The sequence below is a fragment of the Brachyhypopomus gauderio genome, chromosome 4, assembly GCF_052324685.1.
Source record: "Brachyhypopomus gauderio isolate BG-103 chromosome 4, BGAUD_0.2, whole genome shotgun sequence".
NCBI classification, from domain to species: Eukaryota; Metazoa; Chordata; class Actinopteri; order Gymnotiformes; family Hypopomidae; genus Brachyhypopomus; species Brachyhypopomus gauderio.
Genome location: NC_135214.1, coordinates 23,274,365 through 23,300,908, shown reverse-complemented (window position 1 = coordinate 23,300,908; position 26,544 = coordinate 23,274,365). Strand labels below are relative to the sequence as shown.

General features: G+C 46.3%; 1 protein-coding gene across 2 annotated transcripts; it reads right to left on the bottom strand.

Annotated features, from left to right (window-relative positions):
* Positions 1 to 230: 230 nt before the first annotated feature.
* ift122 (intraflagellar transport 122 homolog (Chlamydomonas)) lies at positions 231 to 26,544 on the bottom strand. Of its 2 annotated transcripts, none has more exons than XM_077003128.1 (29): positions 26,390 to 26,544; positions 25,772 to 25,838; positions 25,422 to 25,506; positions 25,243 to 25,321; positions 24,997 to 25,073; positions 24,843 to 24,909; positions 24,581 to 24,727; positions 21,898 to 21,973; positions 19,814 to 20,005; positions 18,627 to 18,765; positions 18,093 to 18,295; positions 17,228 to 17,365; positions 14,979 to 15,143; positions 12,809 to 13,006; positions 12,507 to 12,647; positions 12,254 to 12,307; positions 10,687 to 10,848; positions 10,049 to 10,215; positions 8,794 to 8,965; positions 8,195 to 8,297; positions 6,905 to 7,045; positions 6,678 to 6,775; positions 5,277 to 5,377; positions 2,732 to 2,897; positions 2,350 to 2,461; positions 2,105 to 2,233; positions 1,414 to 1,490; positions 1,082 to 1,243; positions 231 to 746 (listed from the first exon to the last, which is right to left on the bottom strand). In XM_077003128.1, the coding sequence occupies exons 1-29, from the start codon at positions 26,446 to 26,448 to the stop codon at positions 660 to 662; spliced, it is 3,564 nt and encodes a 1,187-aa protein (XP_076859243.1). In that variant the 5' UTR covers positions 26,449 to 26,544; the 3' UTR covers positions 231 to 659. The 2 variants fall into 2 exon arrangements, with proteins under 2 accessions (XP_076859243.1, XP_076859242.1); XM_077003127.1 differs by having other exon boundaries at positions 233 to 746; positions 1,082 to 1,246.

Here is a 26,544-nt window from a genome sequence, read left to right as displayed (position 1 = left end):
AAAAAAGATTAACAAACCTCATTATTTCTTCAGATTATTACTTCCTTTTCATTTCCAATAGTGTAATAAATAGTCAACATGCAAAGACATAAATATACATATAAAAAACATTTATTGGTCATTAATAAATTATACAAAAAAAAATACAAAGGATATTTAAGTATGAAAAACTGAATTTCAAAGGTTATTTAACAGTGAAATATTTGGAATGCAGTTCTGCTTTTTCACCATACATATATAAAATCTAAAAAAATATTTTTTAATATTATTGTTTTATGAACCGATCTACAATTTTCTGAAAAAGTGTTTTTTAGACTGAGAAAATGTCTATTAGAGGTTCTTGGTGTAGGATCTCGCACACTGTAGTATCTCTCAGACACTGTAATCCCCTTTTACTGATCCCATTAATCTTATCAGAGTGATCAGCTGAGATGGAGCTTTTCTTACAGCTAGAGGATCATCGCCACCCTAAACCATCTCTCCCCTCTCTCACACACACACACACACACACACACACACACACACACACACACACACACACACACACACACACACACAATGACCATTAAGAAGGATCACACACACATCGGTCCTGGGCTAATCCTTAGGCCCTATAAACACACCCCGTTAAATGCAGCGTGGTAAGGCCGTTTGGTAAGTTAGTTGGGTTCCTCGAAGGGTCTCCGGCAGTAAGGACAGCAGTTGTGTTGCAGAACCAGCAGCTCATAGTCCTCACTGTGGAACATCTAAGAGACAGAAAGAGACGTGGAGGCGGACAGCGAGGGCACACAGAGGAAGGACGAGATTAGAACAGCAGGAACCAGGACATAGAACAAGAACTCCGCAGGAAGCAGGATGTCAAATACCTCCACCATCACGGAGGATAAGATAGCACCATAGCTTTTCATCTTGCTTAATGCTAATTAGGCCCCAACTGATTTTTATTCGTTGTTAGCACTGTTACCATTTTCAACTTGCAGGTGTACTCGTTTTATTTTTAAAGAGTACAAAACACGTTGAAGCGTTTGGGTTTCCAGGGAATTGTAAGTGGAAAAAAACCCCAGAATGCGTGTGCGTGTACCTCGAAGCAGGACGGACACATAGTGATGCTGACGTCCGGCAGGAGAGAGCGGTAGTACTGCCATCTGAGAGGCTTCGGCCAGCGCTTGATCAGGACGTCTCGTCGAGACATGGACCTCAGCACCACGCGGCTCACCGTGACTGGAACGAACTCGCTACCCCCCTGCTGGAAAACACACGTAAACCCCCAGTCAAGAAACATATGAATGCGCAGCGTAGGGCTAATTCTGACTTCATATCAAATACAAAATCGCATCACAATTGATTCAGCTGTTGTGAATCTTTCTCACCTCTCTCTCACTCTCTTTAAGTGTCTATTATAGTTCTTCTCACCTCAAAACTCAGTTTGGCAGTAAAGGGATCTTCCTCAGAGCCATCCACATCATCATCCAGCATTAGTGACTGAGATTCTGAACACACACACACACACACACACACACACACACACACACACACACACAACTCTATTTCATGCCATCTGTTTCTTTCTTTATAGTGTCTCAAGTTGTCATACTGTCCCACAACTAATCTGCTTCACACTCTTTACTCTTTTCCCTCCCCACTTCCTTTAAGATTTAAGGTTCTTTTAACGCAATCCATTCGCACAATAACACAGTGCTGTTCGTTTTCTGCCCGTCTTTGTCTCACTTCAGGGCTGAAGGTTCTTGTATTTATTCAACTTCTGAAGTGACTTCCTCATTAGTAATAAAACAGTTCCAGTTTATTTTGAGGGCTTATTTTGTGTAGAACTAATGTAGAACACAACGTGCAGTATGGTGTCCTGGGTAAGGACTGGGGACACTGGGGACATACAGTGTTTACCATCACTTCCCGATTATACAGCTGGAGCTTAAGGGCATGATGAGAACAACTGGAACAAATACACTTCTGAATACACTGCACACTGAAATGTCCTGAATATGTGTGCGTACCATGAATTTGCCATGAACGCACAGGAACATGAATGCTGTAGGTGTGCGTGTATTTGTGTATGTATGTGTGTGTGTGTATGTGTGTGTAATACCCCCACTGCTCATCTCTTTCCAGCGGGGTGTCTTCCTGTCTACTCGAGGTACTTCCAGGTCAATGAGAGACACTGCCTCTTCATCCGTGATCCCATCCTCCAGATAGAACTCCACCAGAGGAAGAACCTCTGAACACACACGCACGCCGTGTTCAGTGGCTATATGAGCTCTTTGATGTTTTACATGAAAGGCCCATCTCTGGGGATGCCCCAGCCAGCTGATGGCCAGATGAGCTGTCACTCACCGTAGGAGGAGGCGGAGTAAATGAAAGGCTGTCTGCAGTTGACACAGGCATTACCCTGGTGGCCCAGCAGGGGATTGTGGGTAGAACAGCGGTAGCACATTGGAATCAGTTCCTGAACAGACAGATGAAACAACCAAACAACCAGAAGTGACATGTGCATATCCCAATATTAGGGAAACAATAAGTAGCAGAAATTATCTTGAAATACACACACAAACAAAAGACACACACACACACACACACACACACACACACACACACACATTACTAAAACTGAAAGAAATTACACATGGAACAGATGCTACACCACTCTCTCTCTCTCTCTCCCACACACACACACACACACACACACACACACACACACACACACACACACACACACCTCGCTGTCGTGGTATGGTTTGGAGCGGACGGTAAGGAAGCTGCGCTCCACGCTCTCCTGGAACCGGGCCGGGATCTTCAGGCCCTGGAGCTTCTCGAAGGCGTGCCGGGCCACCTTATACCCTCCCAGGGCCTTTCCCTGCTTGGCCAGGGCATACAGAGTGTACCTGAGCTGCCCGTCAAGGACCACGCCCCAGATCACACACCTGCCGGACCAGTCGTGACGACACACACACCCCCTGTGCCCCCGCACTGATGCAGTAGTGTGTGGAGTCCAAAATGCTGTAGATTATAATGATGAAGTGTAGTAGGGGTCAGTGAGCTTTATGTGAGACTTTCATTTTACATAAGTTACATCAGCTTAATATAAATGAACACTCACCAGCTCTAGCCTCTAATCACACACACTGACCGGGCATGTTAGGAACACCTGTGCACCTGGTGTAATTATCCAATCAGCTGCGTATGTGACAGCGACACATAAAACCATACGGATACGGGTCGAGAGCTGCAGTTAATGTTCACATAAAACATCTGAATGAGGAAAAAATGTGACTCGAATCATTTTATCCATGGTGAGAGGTTTGAGTACCGTCAGCTAAGCACCAGAATCGAAGACTCTAATTCAATGTGATGGATTCATGATCTGAGCCACACAGAGCACTAGGTTGTATTGGAGAGAGATTCACAGCATGAAAGCAGGTGGCCAATCTACAGCAATTACTCCATGCAATTATGTCAACATGGGCCAAAACCTCCAAGGAATATTTCAAACACTTAGTGGAAATCAAGCCATAGAGGAGAAAAGGGCCCGGGTATTAGCGCAGGCCCCGGGTATTAGCGCAGGCCCCGGGTATTAGCGCAGGCCCCGGGTATTAGCGCAGGCCCCGGGTATTAGCGCAGGCCCCGTGTATTAGCGCAGGCCCGGGTATTAGCGCAGGCCCGGGTATTAGCACAGGCCCGGGTATTAGCGCAGGCCCTGGGTATTAGCGCAGTGTTCCTAATAAAGTGGCCCAGTGCCTGCAGCCACCTTTGCATTCCTGACTGATGCCTCCAAGAATTGATCACAGAATCACCGCAAGCTGCTGGTTCATTTGTCACCATTTCATCTGTGAATGACTTTTGTGGTCCTTTCCAGAGTAAACAGCCAATCAAAGGCGAGGAGACAAATCCAGTTTTCTAGCAAATAATAAAATTTAAAAAACGCGCAGCTCAACAGCCACGTGAACGTTATTCGTCTCGGTTTTCTTTCTCTCTCCCTTGCTTCTCTTGCTGTTCCACTCTTTTCACATCATTACTCAATCCAGTCCTTCACACACTTCGTCTCCACCTCCTTCAGGTACTCAATCATCCTTTCTTCCTCCGTCTCCGTTTCTGCCCTCCTTCTTCCGTCTTCTCCGTGTCCTCCTTTCTCTTTCTCGCAGTCTCCCATCACCCTTTGTTCACTACTCATGTCATACTCGGTTACAGAGTACACACTGGCTGTTCTTTTTAAAGCAGTGGTCCCACAATTCTTCTAAACTGTCCCATCCTGACGAGTTCCCAGGACAGTGTGAGAACATTTCTGGAGGAAGTGGATTAGGCCAGGCTACTGCTTAAATCTTGACCTGGTTCACGCACATTATAACGTAGAAAAAATAAATCAATTAAAAAACAAACCATACTACACTTTGCGGTCTCAGTTTGTTTCAAAAACACTTATTTCAGTAAGAGAGTGGAATGGACAAAAATCTATATTAATGGACATTTTTCTCTCACGCTTTCCTGTCTGTCTTGTGATTTGTTTCAGGGCTTTTTTTGGCCATCACTCAACAGTTGTCTTTCCCATGTCTCTCTTTTTCATATCTGTATTAGTCATTTTTCAACCTTTTTATCGTACACTCTCCAACATGAAACAGGGAGCAGCTGTCATACACTCATCGCCTCGTCACCGCCAACATCTGGTAGAAGACGAGAAGATGGTGTTGGAGGAACGCGGGTGACATGTGCGAGAGACGCCGCGGTTGTGAGGGAGAAGAACCGTGCCGGAGCCCCAGACTCGGTCGGCTACAGAGGAGGCCCAAACGACAGCCAATTATCACGGAGAAGATCTAAATCCATCTTTTGCCTTTACACCTCCGTGTTTGCTGCAGATCGTTCGGTACCCTTCACACTTCTCACTTCTGCTCACTCGCTCTCTGACCTAAATGGAGGGCTGAAAGCAGCACACGTTCCCCGGGTGTTTCCTCACCTATATCACTTCATTTCACTTCTTAATTCTAAAAGTTGAGGTGAGAAGAGTTAATATGCATTCAGTTCACGCCCGAGCCCCTCTGGGCCTCTACTGTGACACCCATATGCAGGCTGCATTCCAACTATCTGAATACTCGATTCAAGTGAGCACTCATTAAAAAGGTCACTAGATGAACAAGAGGGTACCAAAGAAACCCTCCAGACACTGAAGGTTTATAGCGCTCAGTGTGTGTGTGTGTGTGTGTGTGTGTGTGTGTGTGTGTGTGTGTGTGTGTGTGTGTGTGTGTGTGTGTGGGTGTACTCGTGAAGGATACACTTTGGAGATGCCCAACGGAATGTCTTTGGTTAGGTTGTGGTAAAGAAATCTGGCCAGGTTGAAAAGGGTCTCAGGCATGTTTGAACTGAAAGGCTCAACCTGATAGGACAAAAGGATGTAGACAGAAACAAGGTTGAGTTATACTAGAGAGATCAATCCATGCTTTTCAAACAACACATCTATCACTGCTAATGGGTTTCAACATTTACATTTTAACATTTACACTGCACAGTAAGCATAATGTATTAATGTAAATATGTGAACCTAAACACTGCATGTGCATATAATATATGCTCATTGGTATTCTATTTTATTTTTTAATACAGGTTTCTCCCCATTGATCTCTATTAAGCTATTCATCCTCACCTAGACTTAGCGCCTGATTGCCTAGAGATAATGCACTTCTGTCCTACATATTATTGCTGTTTGCAGTTACTAATTCAGGTCAAACTGAAAGGCGAGATCCACCCAAAACTTTGAGTGGAAACTAATCTTCATCATTACGGATGACAAGGGAGTGTCTGAGTCCTGCAACACTGTGGTTTATGCTTTCATCACATTTGATTTCTTCCTGCCTTCCTGAAGTCGCTCAAAGGCTGTGCTGTTTACACCAAGTGTTGATGCTTTGACGGAGAGAGAGCCAGGCACTCTCGTGTTCTAGCTGCAACCAAGACCAGGCAGCCATGCTGTGTAAAGCTGGTCTTATACGCCTCGTCACGAAGACGGTAAAGAGGCACTCGGAACGAAGAAGTGAAAGAAGCCAACGGCCATAAGAACTTCCCAAAATCAAGTTCTGACTAAGATGGCAAAAACCGCTGCTGCTTCAGCACAGGTGAAGTCCAGCCGTGACTGGACGAGAAATATTTCCAGCACAATCAACACGGCATTTACAGAACATCTTCAATCATCCAGTTTTCACCTTAAATCATCCTGTTTTTAGCTCGCAAGATGTTAAAAAACGTGTTTTTTTTTCTATATTTGCCTGAACAAAAAAAAGTTTCCTTAGCACTCCAATCCAATTTTGTTTTTAAGGTTAACTAAAAGCTACTTTTAAGAAGCTACTTTGTTTTTTTGCTTGGATATATCATCTTTAAAAACAGAATTGGCATGGAGTGCTAAGGAAACAGAAACCAATTGTCTTTTGGAGACGTGATGGCCCTGGTGTCGACTTGGAATGCGAGCAGCAGTCTGTGCTGGTCAAACTCATTACGGCCGGGCTGGACCGGACCCATGCTGGGACACCATCTCATCCAACTCGAAGATGTAGGAATCATGGCCGAAGTTTTTACACTTGCAACTGTTAAATTATGTCTGATGCATAATTATCCTAACAAATAATAAAAATATTAATAATTAAAGGAGTAAATGGTTGAATAATTATTCCAAAAATTAGTCTTACCATGTAGTGATATATGGAGTGGTACACATGGTACAGCTCAGCTAAGTGCTGAAAACGGTGAAATTTCTCCAACATCTCCTCCTTCTTCTCTCCATTATCTAAGAAGAGAACACCCAGGTGGTCACGATGTAACGTGTGTTTGATGAAGGTACGCAAGCCCTCAGAAAGCCCTAACGAACGTAACCAAACACAAAACCCCGCTCGGTTTAACGAGATTTAGCTCCCACCTCGTGCTATGTCTAGACACTGCATGGAGAGCATCCAGTAGTAGTATGAGGCATCGTTGAACCTGCTCTCCACGACGGCGTTGTGCGTGAGCTGCTCCAGGACCTTGACGGCCTCGTCCTGCCGGCCCGCCTTGTGGAAGGCTGGTAAAGAAAAACGGAACAGGAACTCAGATCACAGCAAGTGTGAAGGAACGTTAGTGGCCACATCACCCTGGTCTTGTCATTCGCACAACTCCATGTTCAACTCTAGGTTCAACCAAACAACCTTTCCCCACGTTTGGCCATGTGTAAACCTCTCATTTCCGCTCGGCTCTCCCAGCTGCCAACCGTTGTGCTCTCATACGGGGAAGCTGGCCAGAGCCCCGTAGCTCACCCACATGCCAAAGACAATTTCACCCTAATGTACACAAGTCTTACAAGCCCCCCCCTTCCTGCAACCTAATCTCTGCCGTAACTCGGTTCAGGCAGACGGCAAGAGAGCGAGGGAGCAGGAGGGAACGAGAGGCCATTAGTGAACGTCAAAACAGCGTCATTCTTGGAAACCAGAGCAGGATTTAGCACAGAGACCCCACCGGGTTGCTATCTCAGCCTAATCAAACACAGCTCTGCACCAGCGCAACCCCTGCCGTGACCTCAGACAGTGAGCCTTTTCGGGGTCGGGGCTCCGTTTGCGGTGGCCATTTTGGGTCGAGGTGCCCAGAAGGCACATTTATCAGAGGGGCTCTGACGCGGCTGGTCTGGAGCTCAGCTGCGGCGCTTTAGAAAAGTGTCCACTATAAACGCAGTGGTGGTCTAATGTGCTCGGTGTGATTGCAGACACACGCACAGAGTGTGGCGATGAATTCCTTAGTTACTGAAATTGGGCGTGTGTGTGCTTGTGTGTGTGTGTGTGTGTGTGTGTGTGTGTGTGTGTGTGTGTGTGTGTGTGTGTGTGTGTGTGTGTGTGTGTGTGTGTGTGTTGTGGAGTCTTCAGGCATCTATGCGTCACTGTGTGTTAAGCATCTCCTGTTGCCAATTATAATCAGCAGAAACACAATAGTGGATTCTGGCCAGTAAGACAATCAGTGTCTCACAGACAATGTGCCCATTTCTCACTCCCTCAACAATACAGCAGACATGAAGTTCCACGCTTCTGCGCACTTTGATTGCAACGTGGACGCGTAATTATAATCCGCAACAGAGGAGATTACGCAGGCGGCCCAATACAGGCGGCCCGATACAGGCGGCCCGATACAGGCGGCCCGATACAGGCGGCCCGTGGCGGGTCGAGCACACGAGCGGTCGGGTCACCTCTCTGGGCCTCCTCGAAGCGGTCGTTCTCAGCCAGCCACCGCGCGTACGGCACATAGACGTCGTCCTTGTACTGAGGATGCTTCTCCACCAGCCCGAACGCCTGCGGGCGACATTCGAGCACCTATTCATGCTTCGCTTTCGTGACAAATGGGAGAATGTTCGTCAGCTAATTATAAACCAAATTACTGACTGAACATTTACGTCGCACATACGCTTCGAATATTTTGAAAAGATTCAAGACTTAAAGATTCTATGTCAATATATTTTTGAGTGCTTAGATGTGATCATTTTAAAAACATCAGTGCACAAACTTTGAAAAACTCTTTTATTCTGTACTATTACTAATATTGGCTCCATTTGGGCACCGTTTCACAGTTAGAATGTAAAGCTCTCCATTCTGTATTCTGCACCAGACAGTCTAACTATATACGAGAAAGCACATTTGGAAAAGATGACTCATTTATTAGTGTAAACGACATGCATGTACACGCAGGCAGGCAGGCAGGCAGGCACACACACACACACACACACACACACACACACACACACACACACACACACACACACACACACACACACACACACACTCTTCACACCTCATCCCAGTGCTTGGCCTCTACGTGGAGCTGCACCAGGGCTTTTAGGTCACCCATCTTGGAGTAGGTCTCGGCTGCGTAACCATGGTGATTCAGCTTCTTGAAAAATTCGGCACACCTGGCCAAGGGCTCCCGCTCCGCTTTATCGAGTTTACGTGCCAAATCTATCAACCTACCAGGAGGGAGAGGGAGAGAGAGAGGGTGAGGGGGGCAGAGAGAGAGAAAAAGAGAGAGAGGGTGAGGGGGGCAGAGAAAGAGAACAAGAGAGAGTGACAGAGAGACAGTGACAGACAGAGAGAGAGAGAGAGAGAGAGAGGGTGAGGGGGAGAGAGAGAGACAGAGAGAGAGTGTGAGAGATAGTGACAGACAGACAGACAGACAGAGAGAGAGGGTGAGGGGGAGAGAGATAGACAGAGAGTATGAATTTGTGAGAGGCTTGTTTCCATTGAAGATACATTTTTGCTTATCTAATATGAAGATAGAAACTGTAATAGCAGAGAAGCTCAAACAACACAGGTTCATTATGTCTGTTTTTCATGACATGTACAGCCAATGATCCATGAAATTAGTTCCACTTTATTGTTTTCCTCTGTTCTTGCCCATGGTTTAATTATATGTTGTCGTCTACATTGTTATTATCTGGTAAATGTGAGGATGTTGTCTTTAGTATTCTGCACTGCTGTTGGGTTAAGAGGAAAGACAGGATGAAAACTCAGAGGAGAAAAGAAAAGCAGGAGAGGAGAGGAGAGTGTCTAGGAAGAGAAACACAAGTTGGACTCTAATTGTCTACATGATGGTTTCAGTTATCGAGCTGTTTTGAGTGTTTATTTGGTGGTGCTCAGGTAACACCTATATATACAGCAGAAGCAACTCTAAGAGAGCTTTATTCACTGTTTAATGTTTATTAAAGTGGATAAAGGGACTCACTCTCACACTCTCTCACAAAAACACACACAAACCCCCATAATTCTGAGGGAACATGTCAAGTCTTTAAGGGGAACTATATCAGTTCTGCTAACAGAACAAGAAGTTTCAAACTGCAAACAGAACGAGAATGTCCCCATGTGTGCCAAGAGTCCTCACGAGGTAGGACCTTCTCAGGTCCCCATTATACTGAGGACCGTCTGGTCCTGTTGCTCCATGAGGGTTTAAATATTCAAGGCATGTTTAAGTATACTATGATTCAAAGTCTGTACATGTGTTTATGTATATAAGTTTATGTAAGGGTGTGTGTGTGTGTGTGTCTGGAGCTCACATGTCCACCCAGCCGTGTTCGCCAATGAGCTCAATGGCCTTCAGGTTTTCTCCTGCGGTCAGGTACATTTCCGCAGCAGTGCGCGGCTCCTTGCTGTTCTTAGCCCAGTCTGCCTGCTTCTTCATCAGCAGCTTCGTGTCTTTAGGGTCCCCGGAGGCCAGAAAGTCCTGATAAACAAAGCACACACACACATGCACAAAAGCACAGAATTTTTCAAAATTTCCACTAAACTAAAGCAAACACAGCTGAAATGTATACAGGTCCAAACAAATCATCAAAAACACATTATTCCTCTTTTTCTTCTCTTTTCTCTCTTTATTAGGACATCTTTTACACTAAACCAGTCAGAGCAGAGGCAAAAACATACACACACAAAAAATATACAGATGTCAGAACATGGAAACAAACACACACACACACACACACACACACACACACACACACACACACACACACACACACACACACACACACACACACACACACAAACACTAAAAGAAAGAAAAATAAATCCACGGCAGGACCACAGACAGACCACACACTCAGAAGGAGCCCCTCGTGTGACTGTTACACGGTCACTAATGATCAAAGATTCATCAAAATACGACACACACACACACACATCCAGACGCACACACCTTGGCATACTCAAACATGCGCAGGTCGGTGTACATGGTGAGGGCTCTGTTGTCATGGCCACTCCTCTTGTAGAGCTTGGCGGCCTCGTGGAACCTCCCCTGGTAAGCGTAAACGTCCGCTAGAAAGAGCTCGCTGTCATTTTCACCTCTCTTTTTCCTCTCCTGTGCAAAATACACCAATACAACCACAATGACAAATACAGAACTGGCTACATACCACACCGTGTTATGTAGGTGTGTTTGTGTAGTTGTGTTTGAGTAAAATTGGTGGCAATATTCGGCAAACTTGTTAATTTCACCAAACCCCTCAATAGGATGTACAGGCAAACATATGCAGACAAAGCACTGTGCTTCTGACACTATGTACACTCTAGATTTATTCAAGCGAAACCATTCTGAACAGGCACAGTGAATCAGCCACGGGCTTCGGGGCTCATGGTCCTTGCTGACCACATTAACATCATCAGGTTTAATTGTCTCCAAACTGGTTAGCTGCTAATTACTTGAATTCAAATTAGCATGAGCTTATTAGGCTATGCCATGAGAAGTATTACACATCTGTAGCATATGAGCCAGTCAGATTATGTCCACACTTTGGTATGCGTCTTGCCATCACAGTCTAAATGGCTTGCTTTGAAATTTAAAAAACCCACATGGAGAACTATGCCATGATGATTAGATTATAAATTCATGGCAATAATTGAAATTAACTTCGAATGTAAAAATTATTATACAAAATCAAATAATTAAATAAATATTCTAATCCTAAGAAAAACGGTAAATTCAAATGGAGTTGTACAATTTTCATTCTACACACACAAACACATCCACTCACCCACTAAATCACATACACACCCCATAATATCTACCCAGGGCCAGCATTTATGAAAAACAACTATTCACTGAGCCATTGAAGTTCAGTGATGCATTCTTTCCAGCATCATGACATCAAAAGCATTTCTCAGAGACAAAGGCCACTCCTTCTCAAGCCGCCAGCCAGAGGTCGACAGAACCTTATCTCACATGAAGAAAATCTCACCCCAGAACACATGAATGCATTTAGATTTCAAATGCTGCTGCGATTAAAGTCTTTCTCATGAGACTGCTCCAGTTTCCGCAGAATTCCTCAGAGCTTTTTGAGGTGTGGACAGAGAAAGAGAGAGAGACAGAGAAAGAGACAAAGAGAGAGATAGAGAGAGATAGAGAGAGAGAGAGAGAGAGAGAGAGAGAGAGAGAGAGAGAGAGACAGAGCGCCCACACAGGTCACTGGGGAGTGACTTAGCACCAATAAATGATATGAAGGAGTTGAAGTCCGCAGGAAGTCACACTGATTACAACTTAATTCTCAATCAAGTGTTGGAGGTCGAGTTACATCTCTCAAACACTGATGGATACTGTGCTGAAAGCATATTTGACATAACAAATTTTGGTATGTATCCAGGAAGAGGCAAGGTTAGCACGAACGGAGCGGTGGAATGTTTTGGTGTGATAGTTCTTGGCAGCACACGCGTCTGCAGGGAAAACTGAATGAGGTGAGGACAAAATGACAGAAGCTAAAAGCACGTACTTCAATGCTGTTGATGAGCTCAAGATAGCGCAGGTCTCGAACTCTGATAAAGGCCTAGGAGAGACGGAGAGAGTGAGACAGACACGGCCAAAGCCTTTTCATTCTCTCTTTAATCTGGAAACTGATTAGGACTGTTCTTTTTCTGAACGGCAAGAAATGAATTCCCATAGAACCATCATGCGTTACACTCATCTTCCATCACAAGGTAATGCAGTGCTGTCGTAATTAAGTGCATGTGGCTGATTTTACTGACCTTCTTGGCTGTGTCAAAGTCGAGTCCCTCCAGAGCCTCTGTGGCCAGGTCCCTCCAGTCGCTATCAGTCACACCCAGGCAAGCGATCTGATAGGCCTCCTTAAACATCCGCCTCTCCAGATACTGATACATGGGCGCTGACTACAACGAAGTGCCATGGGCCACCAGTAAACTGACTGCTCACTGTGTTTAATTCTCAAACATCAGGCCACATTTCAGTGCCACTCTCATCGCCCACATGGAAAAGCATGGCAAAGGCAAAGCATTCTACACAAGCCTGTGAAAGGACCTAGCGTACACACCTGAGGCACCTCGACGGCAGCCATTGAGTACACGTGGAGGCAGAAGATCTTTGAGCCGTTGTAGCCCACCACAAAGCCCTGCATCTTCTGCTGGTGCACAGGGAAGTTGCTCGCCTTGATGTTCAGGTAGTTGCTCCCGGAGAAACACAGCATGTCCTCACACTGGGTGTTCCAGGCAACGCTGTTCGCATTGGGCTCCTGAATGAACAAGCAAACAAACACGTGCACACACATTGCAAACACATGTAAACACACACGTGTGCACACACACAGACACAGAGAGAAAGAAACACAAGAGGGGGAGTGGTGGATTATGGATGTGGCCTAAAGGGGTGACATTATGATATATTTTGTTCATACCAAAGACACAACATGCATACTAATGACTAATTTCCAAATATGTATATGATTGAATACCGCTGTCATTGTTCAAATTGTAAAGTTTGCTAATCGCGCTTTCTTGGCTTGAGAGCGTCTATGATTTCAGCCACCCATGCAACACTGGTCCCAGACACTTTCAGAATGGTCCTGCGGCTCACGGTGGAGCCTTAATGTAAACCGCTCCTCTGCGGCACAGAAGCAGCCACACCCCTCTAGCGGAGCGCTGCGCTCTGGGACGGGGGAAGCGATAGGTCTGGGGTGGGCGAAGCGGTGGGTCTGGGATGGGGGAAGCGGTGGGTCTGGGGCGGGCGAAGCGGTGGGTCTGGGACGGGGGAAGCGATAGGTCTGGGGCGGGCGAAGCGATGGGTCTGGGGCGGGTGAAGCGGTGGGTCTGGGACGCGTGAAGCGGTGGGTCTGGGGCGGGTGAAGCGGTGGGTCTGGGGCGGGCGAAGCGGTGGGTGTGGGACGGGTGAAGCGGTGGGTGTGGGACGGGTGAAGCGGTGGGTCTGGGGCGGGTGAAGCGGTGGGTCTAGGACGGACGAAGCGGTGGGTCTGGGATGGGTGAAGCGGTGGGTCTGGGGCGGGTGAAGCGGTGGGTCTGGGACGCGTGAAGCGGTGGGTCTGGGGCGGGTGAAGCGGTGGGTCTAGGACGGACGAAGCGGTGGGTCTGGGATGGGTGAAGCGGTGGGTCTGGGGCGGGTGAAGCGGTGGGTCTGGGACGCGTGAAGCGGTGGGTCTGGGGCGGGTGAAGCGGTGGGTCTGGGACGCGTGAAGCGGTGGGTCTGGGGCGGGTGAAGCGGTGGGTCTGGGACGCGTGAAGCGGTGGGTCTGGGGCGGGTGAAGCGGTGGGTCTGGGACGCGTGAAGCGGTGGGTCTGGGGCGGGTGAAGCGGTGGGTCTGGGACGCGTGAAGCGGTGGGTCTGGGGCGGGTGAAGCGGTGGGTCTGGGACGCGTGAAGCGGTGGGTCTGGGGCGGGTGAAGCGGTGGGTCTGGGACGCGTGAAGCGGTGGGTCTGGGGCGGGTGAAGCGGTGGGTCTGGGACGCGTGAAGCGGTGGGTCTGGGGCGGGTGAAGCGGTGGGTCTGGGGCGGGCGAAGCGGTGGGTGTGGGATGGGTGAAGCGGTGGGTGTGGGACGGGTGAAGCGGTGGGTCTGGGGCGGGTGAAGCGGTGGGTCTGGGACGGGTGAAGCGGTGGGTCTGGGGCGGGTGAAGCGGTGGGTCTAGGACGGACGAAGCGGTGGGTCTGGGATGGGTGAAGCGGTGGGTCTGGGGCGGGTGAAGCGGTGGGTCTGGGGCGGGTGAAGCGGTGGGTCTGGGACGCGTGAAGCGGTGGGTCTGGGGCGGGTGAAGCGGTGGGTCTGGGGCGGGTGAAGCGGTGGGTCTGGGACGCGTGAAGCGGTGGGTCTGGGGCGGGTGAAGCGGTGGGTCTGGGACGCGTGAAGCGGTGGGTCTGGGGCGGGTGAAGCGGTGGGTGTGGGACGGGTGAAGCGGTGGGTCTGGGGCGGGTGAAGCGGTGGGTCTGGGACGCGTGAAGCGGTGGGTCTGGGGCGGGTGAAGCGGTGGGTCTGGGACGGGCGAAGCGGTGGGTCTAGGACGGACGAAGCGGTGGGTCTAGGACGGACGAAGCGGTGGGTCTGGGATGGGTGAAGCGGTGGGTCTGGGGCGGGTGAAGCGGTGGGTCTGGGATGGGTGAAGCGGTGGGTCTGGGGCGGGTGAAGCGGTGGGTCTGGGGCGGGTGAAGCGGTGGGTCTGGGGCGGGTGAAGCGGTGGGTCTGGGACGGGCTCCTAACCTGGAAGAGCAGCTCCTTGGTGTGGATGTCGTAGACCATGCAGGTGCTGTGCTCGTCCACCACAGCCAGCTTCCTGCGAGACGTGCTCATGTCCAGGCAGCGCACGGACGTGTTCTGCTTCAGCAGCAGAATGGGGAAGGGGTTGTCCACGAAGATCTTAAGAATCTAGAGGGACAGAAGGGGCACATTGGACAAAAACCTGCGTGTGTTTGCGTGCGTATATACACACCGGAAAACTGGACATTACAGTTACGCTTGACAAAGATGTGTGAACTCGAAGCACTTTCTCAATTTACAGCTGTGTTATTTTGATTGTTGCAGTGGCTCTGGCTCTGTAATAGAAGTGTTTACACTGTATCTGAAAATTTACACGTGTATTCCCAATGTGTTATATAAGATCACGCAATTAAAGGTGTATTAGTAACAACTAATTGTGTTAATGGTACATTATTTTATCTTCCCCCTGCCTATTTGCACGCACAACTTTGGTTGGTTGTTACACAGGTATATGCAAACCTGTATTAAATCCATCTAATGCAATATAAACCTGTATTAGATCCATCCCTTACTGTAAACTGTAAATTTAGTGTAAAGATTAATATCTATAAATAAACTGTAAACATATTTTATTCTTTCATGATGGTTGCTGTCAGTAGGAGATCATAGTGGATTACATTCTTGCTGTGTCTTTGTCAGGACAGTGAAAGCACTATACGTGATGACGCACGACGGTCACCAATCACGACTTTGCATGAGTTCATAGGTCATCAGTGAAGAGGGTCAAGAAATGTCAAATGCTGGCCACAAAAGTGCTATGTTTGATGCTGGCGGAAAAGACAAAGAAAAAATGACCATGGACCTTATGCTTCAAAGATAACTGGAGGTAATGAATGTATAAATGTTGCTACCAAGATAGCTATATGGAGGATGGGTTCCCTTTTGAGTCTTGGTCCTCCTGAGGTTTCTTCCTAATCCCCACCATCATAAGGAGTTTTTCCTGACCACTGTCTCCTTTGGCTTGCTCATTATGGATCTGGACCCATACGATTGTAAAGCTGCTTTGTGACAACATGTGTTGTGAAAAGCGCTATATAAATAAAATTGACTTTGACTTTGACTATATGCTACACAGCTACCAGGAACATAGAGGAAAATGTATTGGATTTTGGGAAGACTATGATGAAGGTACAAAGACATGCTTTAATATCACATGGTTGCAAACACTATAACTGAAATCCGTGGCAACAGCAGCACGTGTCTTTCTTTACATATGTGTCAGAGAGCATGCTGTCATCCTATTGGTCGGTTTCAACATGTCGTAGGAGTTGTCAGACTAGGCAATGAAATGCTAGAAATTCTGACATATTAGGACTGTTCTTTTTCGGGACTGTAAGAAATGAATTCCCAAAGAACCATCATGCATTGCGCTCAGCTTCCATCACAAGGTAATGCAATGCTCCTGTAATTAAGTGCATGTGGGTGACCTTGGCTGACCTTACTGACCTTGGCTGTGACAAATGCAATGCTAGAAATTTGTCAGCTATGACAATATTACATCAAAATCATGCTGATTTCATGTACCGTGAACCTGGCTCAAGTCACACAGCAAGTAAAAGTGGCACAAATCCGGTTTTTCAAATTCAATGTGTTATGTGTATGACAATGTGAACAGCAAAAAAAAAACCACACAGAATCTGCCATTTTCAGTTCCTGTTTGGGACAATTTCATATGTACTTTTGAAATCCTGTGTGCCTGATACAAGGCAATGAGCCATGTGGGCATCGGTCTGAAAAGCCAGATGAGAATTCATTCGACTTTTATGTCAGTCCAACTCCTCATTTGTCATGGTTTCACACTGCTGGGAAGAAAAGATGAATGACAACACTGAAGGATTTCAGTGTCAGGATAGTCAGGTAACGGACACCCCCCCCCCCCCCCCCCCCCCCCCCCCCCCAACGAGGGGGAGGACTCGTTGCTCTGGATGAGTGTGCCACGTGAAGCATGTGGGTCATTTCAGGAGCACGATCGGTTCACACTAATGTCAGATATAGGGCACACTGAACAGGTAGTGTGAACAACCTTACAGATTTGGATCTGGTCCAAAAATCGGATTTTTACCACTTTTACCTGCTGTGTGAATGTGGCATCTGTTTATTTTGTGCAACTCAGGATATATTTTTTTTTATTCATTCAGTAATATTACATGTAATGTTCCCAAGATTAAAAAAAACAAAAAAAAAAAACCTACCGCTCCATTTTTAAGGCCAACCAGAAGCCCCTCCCTCCCTGGAGGGCCACCAATCACTTTGATGTAGCGAATCAGAGATTCCATGATCCATTCTTTCTCCTTTACGCTGCTGAATGACAAACATTGGAGTCTCTTCTCCTAAACACACACACACAAACACACATAGAAATATAAACATACCAAGGCATCTTTTTTCTCCGACAGCTACACACACACTCAAGCATCCACCAAAATCAAGAACTAAAGTATTATGCCATCTCAATTACAAGCTGCTCAGAATGAAAGGAAACAGCATGCTGGGATTAGACTCCAAGCTAGCAATGCCTGACACCGACATAAAGCAGAAAGAGCACTTTATGAGAAGAAAACACCTTTTGTCTCTTGGGAATGGGGGGGGCAGATTTAAGAGATTAATATGCTGTTAAAAAGCTCTGTGAGTGAATCACACTCTGTATCTCTTACACACATACACACACACACACAAACAGGCACACATAAACCGCAGACTGAAACCAGAGTGGATCTAGCAGTTGAACCAGACAGTGGTCAAGACCCTTGTCTCAGTTACTCCCTCTGTCTGAGTGTGCAAGCATTCTTTCGTACCCCCCCCTTCCCACACACACACACACACACACACACACACACAGAGCTGTAAACTTAAATAAACCATGTGGTCTCTACATGGCTACAGCAAGCGTGCCCTCTGGGTGCAGATAAAACTTCTCCTATGAGCTCGATGATCACTTGATGTGGTGATGTTTAACAGGCGTGAGTCTGTGCGGCGTGAACCCGAGCTCATCCGGATCGAACTTCAGGCTTCCACTCAGCCAGTTCTGCACACTCCGTCTAGTGCGGCACTCTTTACCTGGCACAGGATGATGTGTTGGGAGCAAACTACGAGTAGATTGCACTCGAAACGTCTGCCTATCTTCTCCTTGACGCGGTAGTGCATGTCGGATGAGTCGTCTGAACTGAGCTCGTATATTAGAATCTTCTCGGGCAGCTGAATAGCTAGCCGGCTTCGGTAGATGGCGATCTTTTTCACCAACTCACGACACTTTATACGCACTGGAGGGTGGAGAAAGGAGGAGAGAATGAGGAACATATCCTTAATGGACAATAATATACATGCCTGCGCAAACACGCCGCTGTAATACGACTGGCAGGTGACGTGAATAACGCCGGTAATCTTATTATAATGGCACCTGTCAAGGGACAGGATATATTAGGAAGCAAGTCACTTCTCGAAGCTGTTGGAAGCGTAAGAATATGTGACTCTGACAATGGCCAAATTATGATGTCTAGATGCCTGGATCAGTACACCTCCAAAATGGCAGGACTGGTGGTGTGTTCCCTGTGTGCGCTGGATAGTACCAACCAGTGGGAATTCAGAGAGTACCTTTCTGCTCGGTGATGAGGTGCTGGACGATGACGTCTGTCATGCTGTCCCTGTAGGCGTAACGGTCTTTATATAATCCGTGTACTGTGCTGAACACCAAATGGAAGAAGGCTATAGTACCGTCCTGACAACCCACCACCTGGAACATCACCAATGGGGGGGAGGGGTTATTCACTGAAAGAAAATCACTATCAGCACTGACAAAGTGATCTAGTGGCAGAGTGATCTAGTGGGACAGTGATCTAACGGGAGAGTGATCTAGTGGGTGAGTGATCTAACGGGAGAGTGATCTAGTGGGAGTGATCTAGTGGGAGAGTGATCTAGTGGGTGAGCGATCTAGTGGGTGAGTGATCTTGCGGGGGAGTGATCTAGTGAGAGAGTGATCTAGTAGGAGAGTGATCTAGTGGGTGAGTGATCTAACAGGAGAGTGATCTAGCGGGTGAGTGATCTAACGGGAGAGTGATCTAGTGGGCGAGTGATCTAGTGGGTGAGTGATCCAACGGGAGAGTGATCTAGTGGGTGAGTGATCTAACAGGAGAGTGATCTAGTGGGTGAGAGATCTAGTGGGAGAGTGATCTAGTGGGTGAGAGATCTAGTGGGAGAGTGATCTAGTGGGTGAGTGATCTAACAGGATAGTGATCTAGTGGGTGAGTGATCTAACGGGAGAGTGATCTAACGGGAGAATGATCTAGTGGGTGAGTGATCTAGCGGGAGAGTGATCTAGCTGTAGAATGCTAACTTCAGGGTGACGTATTGCTCTCTAAGACCCACTCCTGGACAGAGGTGCAGGAGAAAGATTATCTAAGATTAACAATAGGGGAAGACTCCCATTCTGTAACTGTCTTATTAGCATTAGATTTGTAGAGATTTCACTGTCACCAACTGATGACATTCGCCAGTGCTGTTTTATCTCATCATAAATGAACATTATTTGCATGATCGTACATCCCTGCAACGTGCCCTTTTCCCTCACACACTTACACACACAGCCGTTTCTAAATCAGTATTTGCACTCTGAGTCGGTTAATCTGGCTATGCTAAAGTGTTAAGGTTAGACCTCTGATCGTTCGTACAAGTGTCAGGGATTCATTACAAATTGACGCAGCAGCCACAAATTACTGCGCCTCCCGCAACTGTCGTCCTCAACCCACCAGACGATTTAAAAAGCAATTACACCAAAGCCTCACCACATAATTGGAGTCTGGTTTGACCCGACAGGTCCAGACCCACGAGTTCTGCTCTACGATGGTTCCGAGCCGGACGCCGTCTTTGGTGTACAGAGACGCCTGCTTGTCTGAGCCTCCGATCACAATGTATTCCCCTTTGGAGAAGTAGCTCACGCAGCAGGGGTCAAAGTTCAACTGCCTTTCCTTTCCAATCTGAAAAAGGGAAAAATAAATAAATAAAAATTCAAGTCCTGAGCCAAGCCCCAAGCTAGCGGGACTACGGTAAGCAAGTACGTGTTCTGCAGAACTGTACGTCCTATGAAAATATCATGGGTTTCCAATTCAGTCAGGATGTTGCATGTTGCTAAAAGTGGAGTAGGAACAGATGTGTGAATGAAAAATACCCGTGCAGACCATCAAATGTCACCCTGGCCTCTTGTATTATTTTTCTAATTGAATTATACAGATGATTGGGCAACATTTTTATGAAAGCATCAATAATGGCGCATTTAATTTCGCCACTATGAAAACAATGACATTATTGAGTCACACAGCCTTTTTGATATGATTTAGGAGGATGTCTCCAAAGCCTGAAACCGCGTGTGAGCAGCACAACTCAAAGCTGTGAACTCAAGAGGAAGGACGAGTCAAATTGCAACACATCCACCCAGCTCCATCCCACCACATACAAATCTTCTTTTCTTAGCTTCAAAAACAGGGCCATGTGTTACGTGTAATCGACTGAAAAAAACAGAGACCTGCGTTACCATTTGAGACCTTAGAGGATATCATAAATCACGGAGGTTTGGTTGCAAAGCGGGCCCGCTACGGCACGCAGATACGCAGAGGGGCACCTGCAGATTGCACAGTCAGCTCCCCCGAGCGCTTCTGTGCGCACATTCTTCAGTCGGACAGCTCAATGCGATGCGTTCCTGCTAACTGGAGGTGTGGGAGATGCTGAGTGCCTGGGTCCAAAAAACGACCGGCCGTGGACGTGAGGCAGTGCCATTGATACAGTAATAAAACAGGAGGGATGTGGGGACGTGTGTGTTGGGGGGGGGGGGGGGGGGGGGGGGGTCCCATAGCTCAGTATGATATACTGCCTGGGTACTATCTTCTCATCCAGTGTCTTCACATCAAAGCCCATTTAGCTATCTAGGCAGCACCTGACCGAGATCGGCCACCATAATTTCTTTCTAAACGACCCGTATTGTACTGGCGATCCGTTACTGCAGGTCATGCCAAACTTCCGCCTCATGTATGTTGGCGAACACACACACGTGCACACGGAGCATCTGTTTCCTGTCACGTTGAACCCCGGGCCACTGATGAAATGGGCCTCCGTTCTTTCTCCGTGAAAAACCCCCCAGACAACATCACGTTTTTTTTTTATGTACCACTATAAATAGCACTGTAATGCAAACAGCATGTGCAGAGAGAGAAAGAAGGAAAGAATCGGAAAGAAAGAGAGTGAGAATTCAGTGCAGAACAGACTCCCCTTCTGGCTAATGTTTTATGACAGTGAAAAAAGCAGTCAGCACCAATCTGCCCTTAATTACTACACTTCCCATGAGTACCGGGGGGGGGGGGGGGGGGGGGGGGTGGCTTGCACATTGCAATTAGAAAGCTACAGGAGTGGTGAAGGAAGGTAAATTGCGTGGTTTCTGTAGTTCTTGACAGGGCAAAGGCCACAGGGGAGATCTTGAACTGGGCCACCGTTACAAATAACATTTGAAATCTCAGTCTAAATAGCTTGTGTTCTGATTGCCATGTTGGCAGAAACTGATAGTATACAGATGCAACAGAGCACCAGTTGTTCTGTATTAACCTAGGGATTTAAACCCATAATCTCCAGGTCATAAGTCAAGTCTGTAATCAGTACTAAGTGGCATGGTCCTTATTATTTTAATTTGCTTTGAGTTACTGTATTTAAAAATACACATTACATCATATTACATGAAATAAGGATGGTAATTCCTGTGTTGAATAGCATCATTTAAGATCAGTGATAAACTCTAAAGCTCCTAGCAAACTGCCACGGACATATTAAGAGATATTACATACTGAGACATTAAGAGGTCAAATGGGTAAGAAGGAACGTATACCTGTTTCCCACTGAGCTGGTAGAAGGAGAGTCTCTGGCCCCAGTCAGCTACTGCCAAGATATCATGGTGTTCATCCCTATGCAGACACACACACACAGGCAGACACACACACACACACACACACACACACACACACACACACACACACACACACACATCTTAAAGTTTGACTTTACAAATTAGCTTGCTATGTAGTTACACTATATAGCCAAACGTATTTGTATACAATCAATCAAAATTCTTTATATAGCGCTTTTTGTTACAGCTTTACAAGTGTCCGAGTCCAAGCCCCCAGTGAGCAAGCCAAGGGTGACAGTGGCAATGAAAAACTCCCTAAGAGCATGAGAAAGGAACCTTGAGAGGAACCAAGACTCAGGGGGGGCTTGCCACTCCTACTTATTGAGTTCAGGTGTTCCAGCTTCCCACTGCTTACAAACTTTAGCAGTAGAGTGGGTCGTACTGAAGAGCTCAGCGACTGTCATAAGATGCCACTCACAAGTCAATTCCCCACATTTCTATTATGCCAGATCTGCCTGGGTTAACTGTTAAATAAATGCTGTTATTGTGAAACGGAAGGTTCTAGAAACGGCAACAGCTCAGCCACGAAAATGGTAAATCACGTTTTTAAAAAATCACATCCTGTTGCATCATTTGCTACAGAGTTCCAAACGTCGTCTTTGGAAACAACATCAACACAATGTCTGTCCAGAGCTTCACAAACGAGCTTCCCATGGCCAAGCAGCTGGTGGATCACCGTGATTGCCCCGCACGATGCTACGCGTCAGCTGGAGCGCAGTGAAGCACACCACCCTTCTCTGGTGTCAGGGATCACGCTTCACCTTCTGGCAGCCTGACTGGGATCGGTGCAGGCCAGGGGAGCGCTGTCAGGCGCCTGGCCGGACCAACAGTGCCAACTGTAAAGTTCGGTGACAGAGAGATAATGATCTGGGCCTGGTTTTTAGGGTTTGGGCGAAGGTAAGTTCCTTAGTCAGGGTTCCCACTCAGATGGCAAATTCCCTGACATTTCTCGGACATTCAAGCTGACTGAAAAGCTGACTTTCTACAACCTATAACAAACAGAAAAACTGGACATCTATGATAAATGGTTGCCTCAAAATCAAGTAACCACAACCACTTACACACAATATAGGAAATGCGTACAAATGTAACATTTTGGTAAAATACGCTAAATTAAACTTAAATACGCTACAAACATAATTCCCTCATATTCCTTGACTTGACCCGATAAGAGTATTTCCTGTTTCAGCATGACTGAAGATCTCCAGCGTCCTGCACACAGCTCTGACCTCAAGCCCACTGAACACCTGTGGGAAGTTGAAGCTGTTATCGTGAGCCTTGATGGTCCATCGGTGCCCGGCCTCACTTTTTGCTCTTTGAACTAGATGAGCACGTGTTTCCACAGACACAGTGCAACACCTTGCGGAAACTGATCCCAAAGAAAATGAATCATACAAGGGGATTTTAGGTAAGCGCAGAGCGAGTCAGGTGAGTGCTGACTGGCTGTCTGGTAGCAACGACAGTAACAAGACCCAACTAATCTTGACCTATAACACCAGATTTAGTGCGTAAAACAAAATGGTGGGGTTTTTTGTGGAGCTGTTTTCAAGCATTACAAACATTGACATTAAGTTTATACTTAAATAGAGTAAAATACAACATTGCTTTGTGGCTTCCAATATTCTTCTTCGAGTCCTTTGCTACTTAGTAGTGAAACATTTTCACCTTCATTGTAAATTTTTATACATTGTGCTTTAGATGTTGCCTCAGGGCATATGTTCACACTACAGTCGAGTGTTGGCTCCCGCCTATAGGAATGTGTGTGAAGGGTCTTATTCATGTTAGCAGACACAGTCACACATGCATAACACAAAAAGAGAACATTATCAGTCATCAAAAGCACTGCTAGCTGTCTTTTCCTGTCTTCACTGTCCTGTTCCTGAACTCGGCCAATGGAGTCCCTGCTAACTCAGCATCCTGTCCCTGTAGCAAAGACACTGGCCTGTCCTCTCCTACGCTTATCCCTCCGTCTCTCACCCTGTCCCGCTCACTCTAGCTCCAGCAGTTCTCCCTGGCTTCTCTGCCTGAGGACTGCGTTTCCCAGCATGCATTGTGCAGCTTCCTCATCAATCACCTCATTGGTGTTGAACAAGGGAAGACACCTCCTCGAGCCCCTTACAACATGCTGGGATCGTTAAACGCTGACCTCGATTAGTCATGCTAGTTCTCACAGTTCATTAGATGATTTATGATTCTAATGAGAGCTAATGGCCCTACCCTAATCCAGCAAATAAGAAGTTATCACATCTCAACCTGGGCATATGCATATTGCAGGGCACACAACAATTAATTTCTAATTATTTTCTTTTTTGTTTGCATTTGCTAACAAAAAACATGTGTTAACAAAGAACAAAATTACTGCAATTAAACAGAAATTAAATCATACATAATAAGTACACACATGCATCAAATTCCCCAAGGAGGGGGAATGGGCGTTCTATTAAACATGACAGTTCGAGGGCTCCCCCTAGAGTATAATATTCAGTACTACCACTACTGTCCCTAGCTAGTTCACTTCAGGATAATATAAAAAGTTTTAACAAGATGAATATAATTTTTGAGGAATGTGATTTATCAAACATTTCTGTCCAGACGGCAGCCTTACTTGGACGGGTTCCAGGCAATAGACCAGATTGGAGAAGATGAACCTCCTGGACGCTCGATCTTCACCTTCTCTTCTCCGTTCTTGTTCCTGATGCTCACCACCCCATTCATCATGCCCAGAGCCAGGTACTGGCCATCGTTTGTCCAGCTGAGGCCATGAACAAACAAACAAACAAACAAACAAACATCAAAACTCCAAAACTGAGTCCTCCTTGCTAGCTGGTGTGTTCCTCTATTGAGTCTTGGCAGTTGCCAGTACTCACCCACAACATGTGATCTTGCTGCTGACTTTGTGTTTCGATACAGATTTCTGTTCAGGGGACCAAAGACCTACAGTCCGAATCAAACACACAGTCTGTCAGCATACACTATACAACACAACATATTGAGGCTATACAACACAACATATATGCTCACCAAAGTCTCCTGAGGAGCATGAAGCAAGCTGGTGTGTGACAGGGTTGTACGCAACACACTGGATAGAGTCATTGTGGCTGTGAAGAACATAGGAAAACATAAGTAGGGTAGGACAACAATACTGGTCGAGGGGACATTTATACTAACGTCCTACATCATGTTGAGAGCTGACACAAAAACAGTTAGCCTACTTTATCGACCCATGTCACCATGAATAACCCATAAAGTGGTTTAAAAAAACCTCACGTGTATTTGAGAATGCCCTCAAGTTTAGAGGTCCAGATGATGATGCTTTTGTCTGCAGAGCCTGATGCAAAACGTTTCCCTGGAAGTCACAACAAGATCAGAATAAAACTTACAATAGGACAGTCTTATATACAGTCTTATGTTGGAGAGTCATGAAAATAAACCTGAAAAACACTCACCATCTTTAGCATACGCCACACAGTACACCGTGTCTTTGTGTCCTTTCAGTGGTTGGACAAGTGTCCCATCAGCTGTGTCATAAACCTGGAGCAGACAAGTTTTACTTTTTAAAAATTGCTGGAAATACTCAAAATTGACCTTTTGTGCATACAATGCATACATGGTCTTAATCCAATCAACAAACTGGTAAAACGTGCTGAATTTTTAATTGATTTATATACATATCACAGCTTATCATACTGCATGTAAATGTATGTAAGTGTATCAACAATTTTTAAAATTACATTACATATGATAACTATACATTTAGGACAAGAACATGTCATTTTGCAAAAGAAGCCCCCGGTACCAGAACTCTGTTTCCAGCTGCTACTATGAGCTGAGTCCCGTCTGGTTTGAAGGCCACGTCGTAAATGCTGTAACACAATTAATGCCATTTAATTCTCCATTATCTGATATGAATATTACATTATCTCATACAGTATACAACACACTGACCAGCAGTTATTTGAAACCACTGCATATACACACACGGTCGTTATAAATGACTTAATCAGTCTGGGACGATGAACCTAGTTCTCCTTATCGTAAAAAATTTCGTTTAATTCAGATTAAATTTTTCACACTTTATTTTTATACTCCACGTTATGTAAACTGTGTTGCTGGCTAGCTACCTAGCACCATAGCTAGCCAAGTAATGACATTTGGAGACAGAGTTTTTATTCAGAAACGTGCATGGTAAGACATCTTGAAGTAATATGAGGATGACAATTAAAAATTAAAATAAAAAATGACATGCTGCGAGCGCAAAACACCGAATGAAGATGTTAGCTAAGGTGAGCTAGCCGGTCGGCTAACGTCGACGTAGCCTCGAGTGGTTGACATAGTAACCACCGTTGCTAACCACGTCCACCGAGTAGTGGTCGTGCAAACCCAACCAGCCAGCGAAGGACAGAAGACATCATACCACTGTTCAACTTTATCACGGTCGTGTACTTTATCTATCCATGTGGGAGCAGCTCGCATTGTTGTGTGCAAGGTTGAATTAATTAGTTTAAATCAACAAATTCAACAGGTCTTTCCAAGAGATAAACACCAGGCGATGCAGCCGTCGCTAGGACC

What these genes read in the sequence shown, in the direction of transcription:
- ift122 (XM_077003127.1), bottom strand. Translation starts at nt 26,448, where the DNA reads ATGCGAGCTGCTCCCACATGGATAGATAAAGTACACGACCGTGATAAA. An exon ending in TGTGGCGTATGCTAAAGATG is followed by an intron (nt 25,322 to 25,421) that starts GTGAGTGTTTTT and finishes TGTGACTTCCAG; the next exon opens with GGAAACGTTTTGCATCAGGC. An exon ending in AGCAAGATCACATGTTGTGG is followed by an intron (nt 24,728 to 24,842) that starts GTGAGTACTGGC and finishes TCATGGCCTCAG; the next exon opens with CTGGACAAACGATGGCCAGT.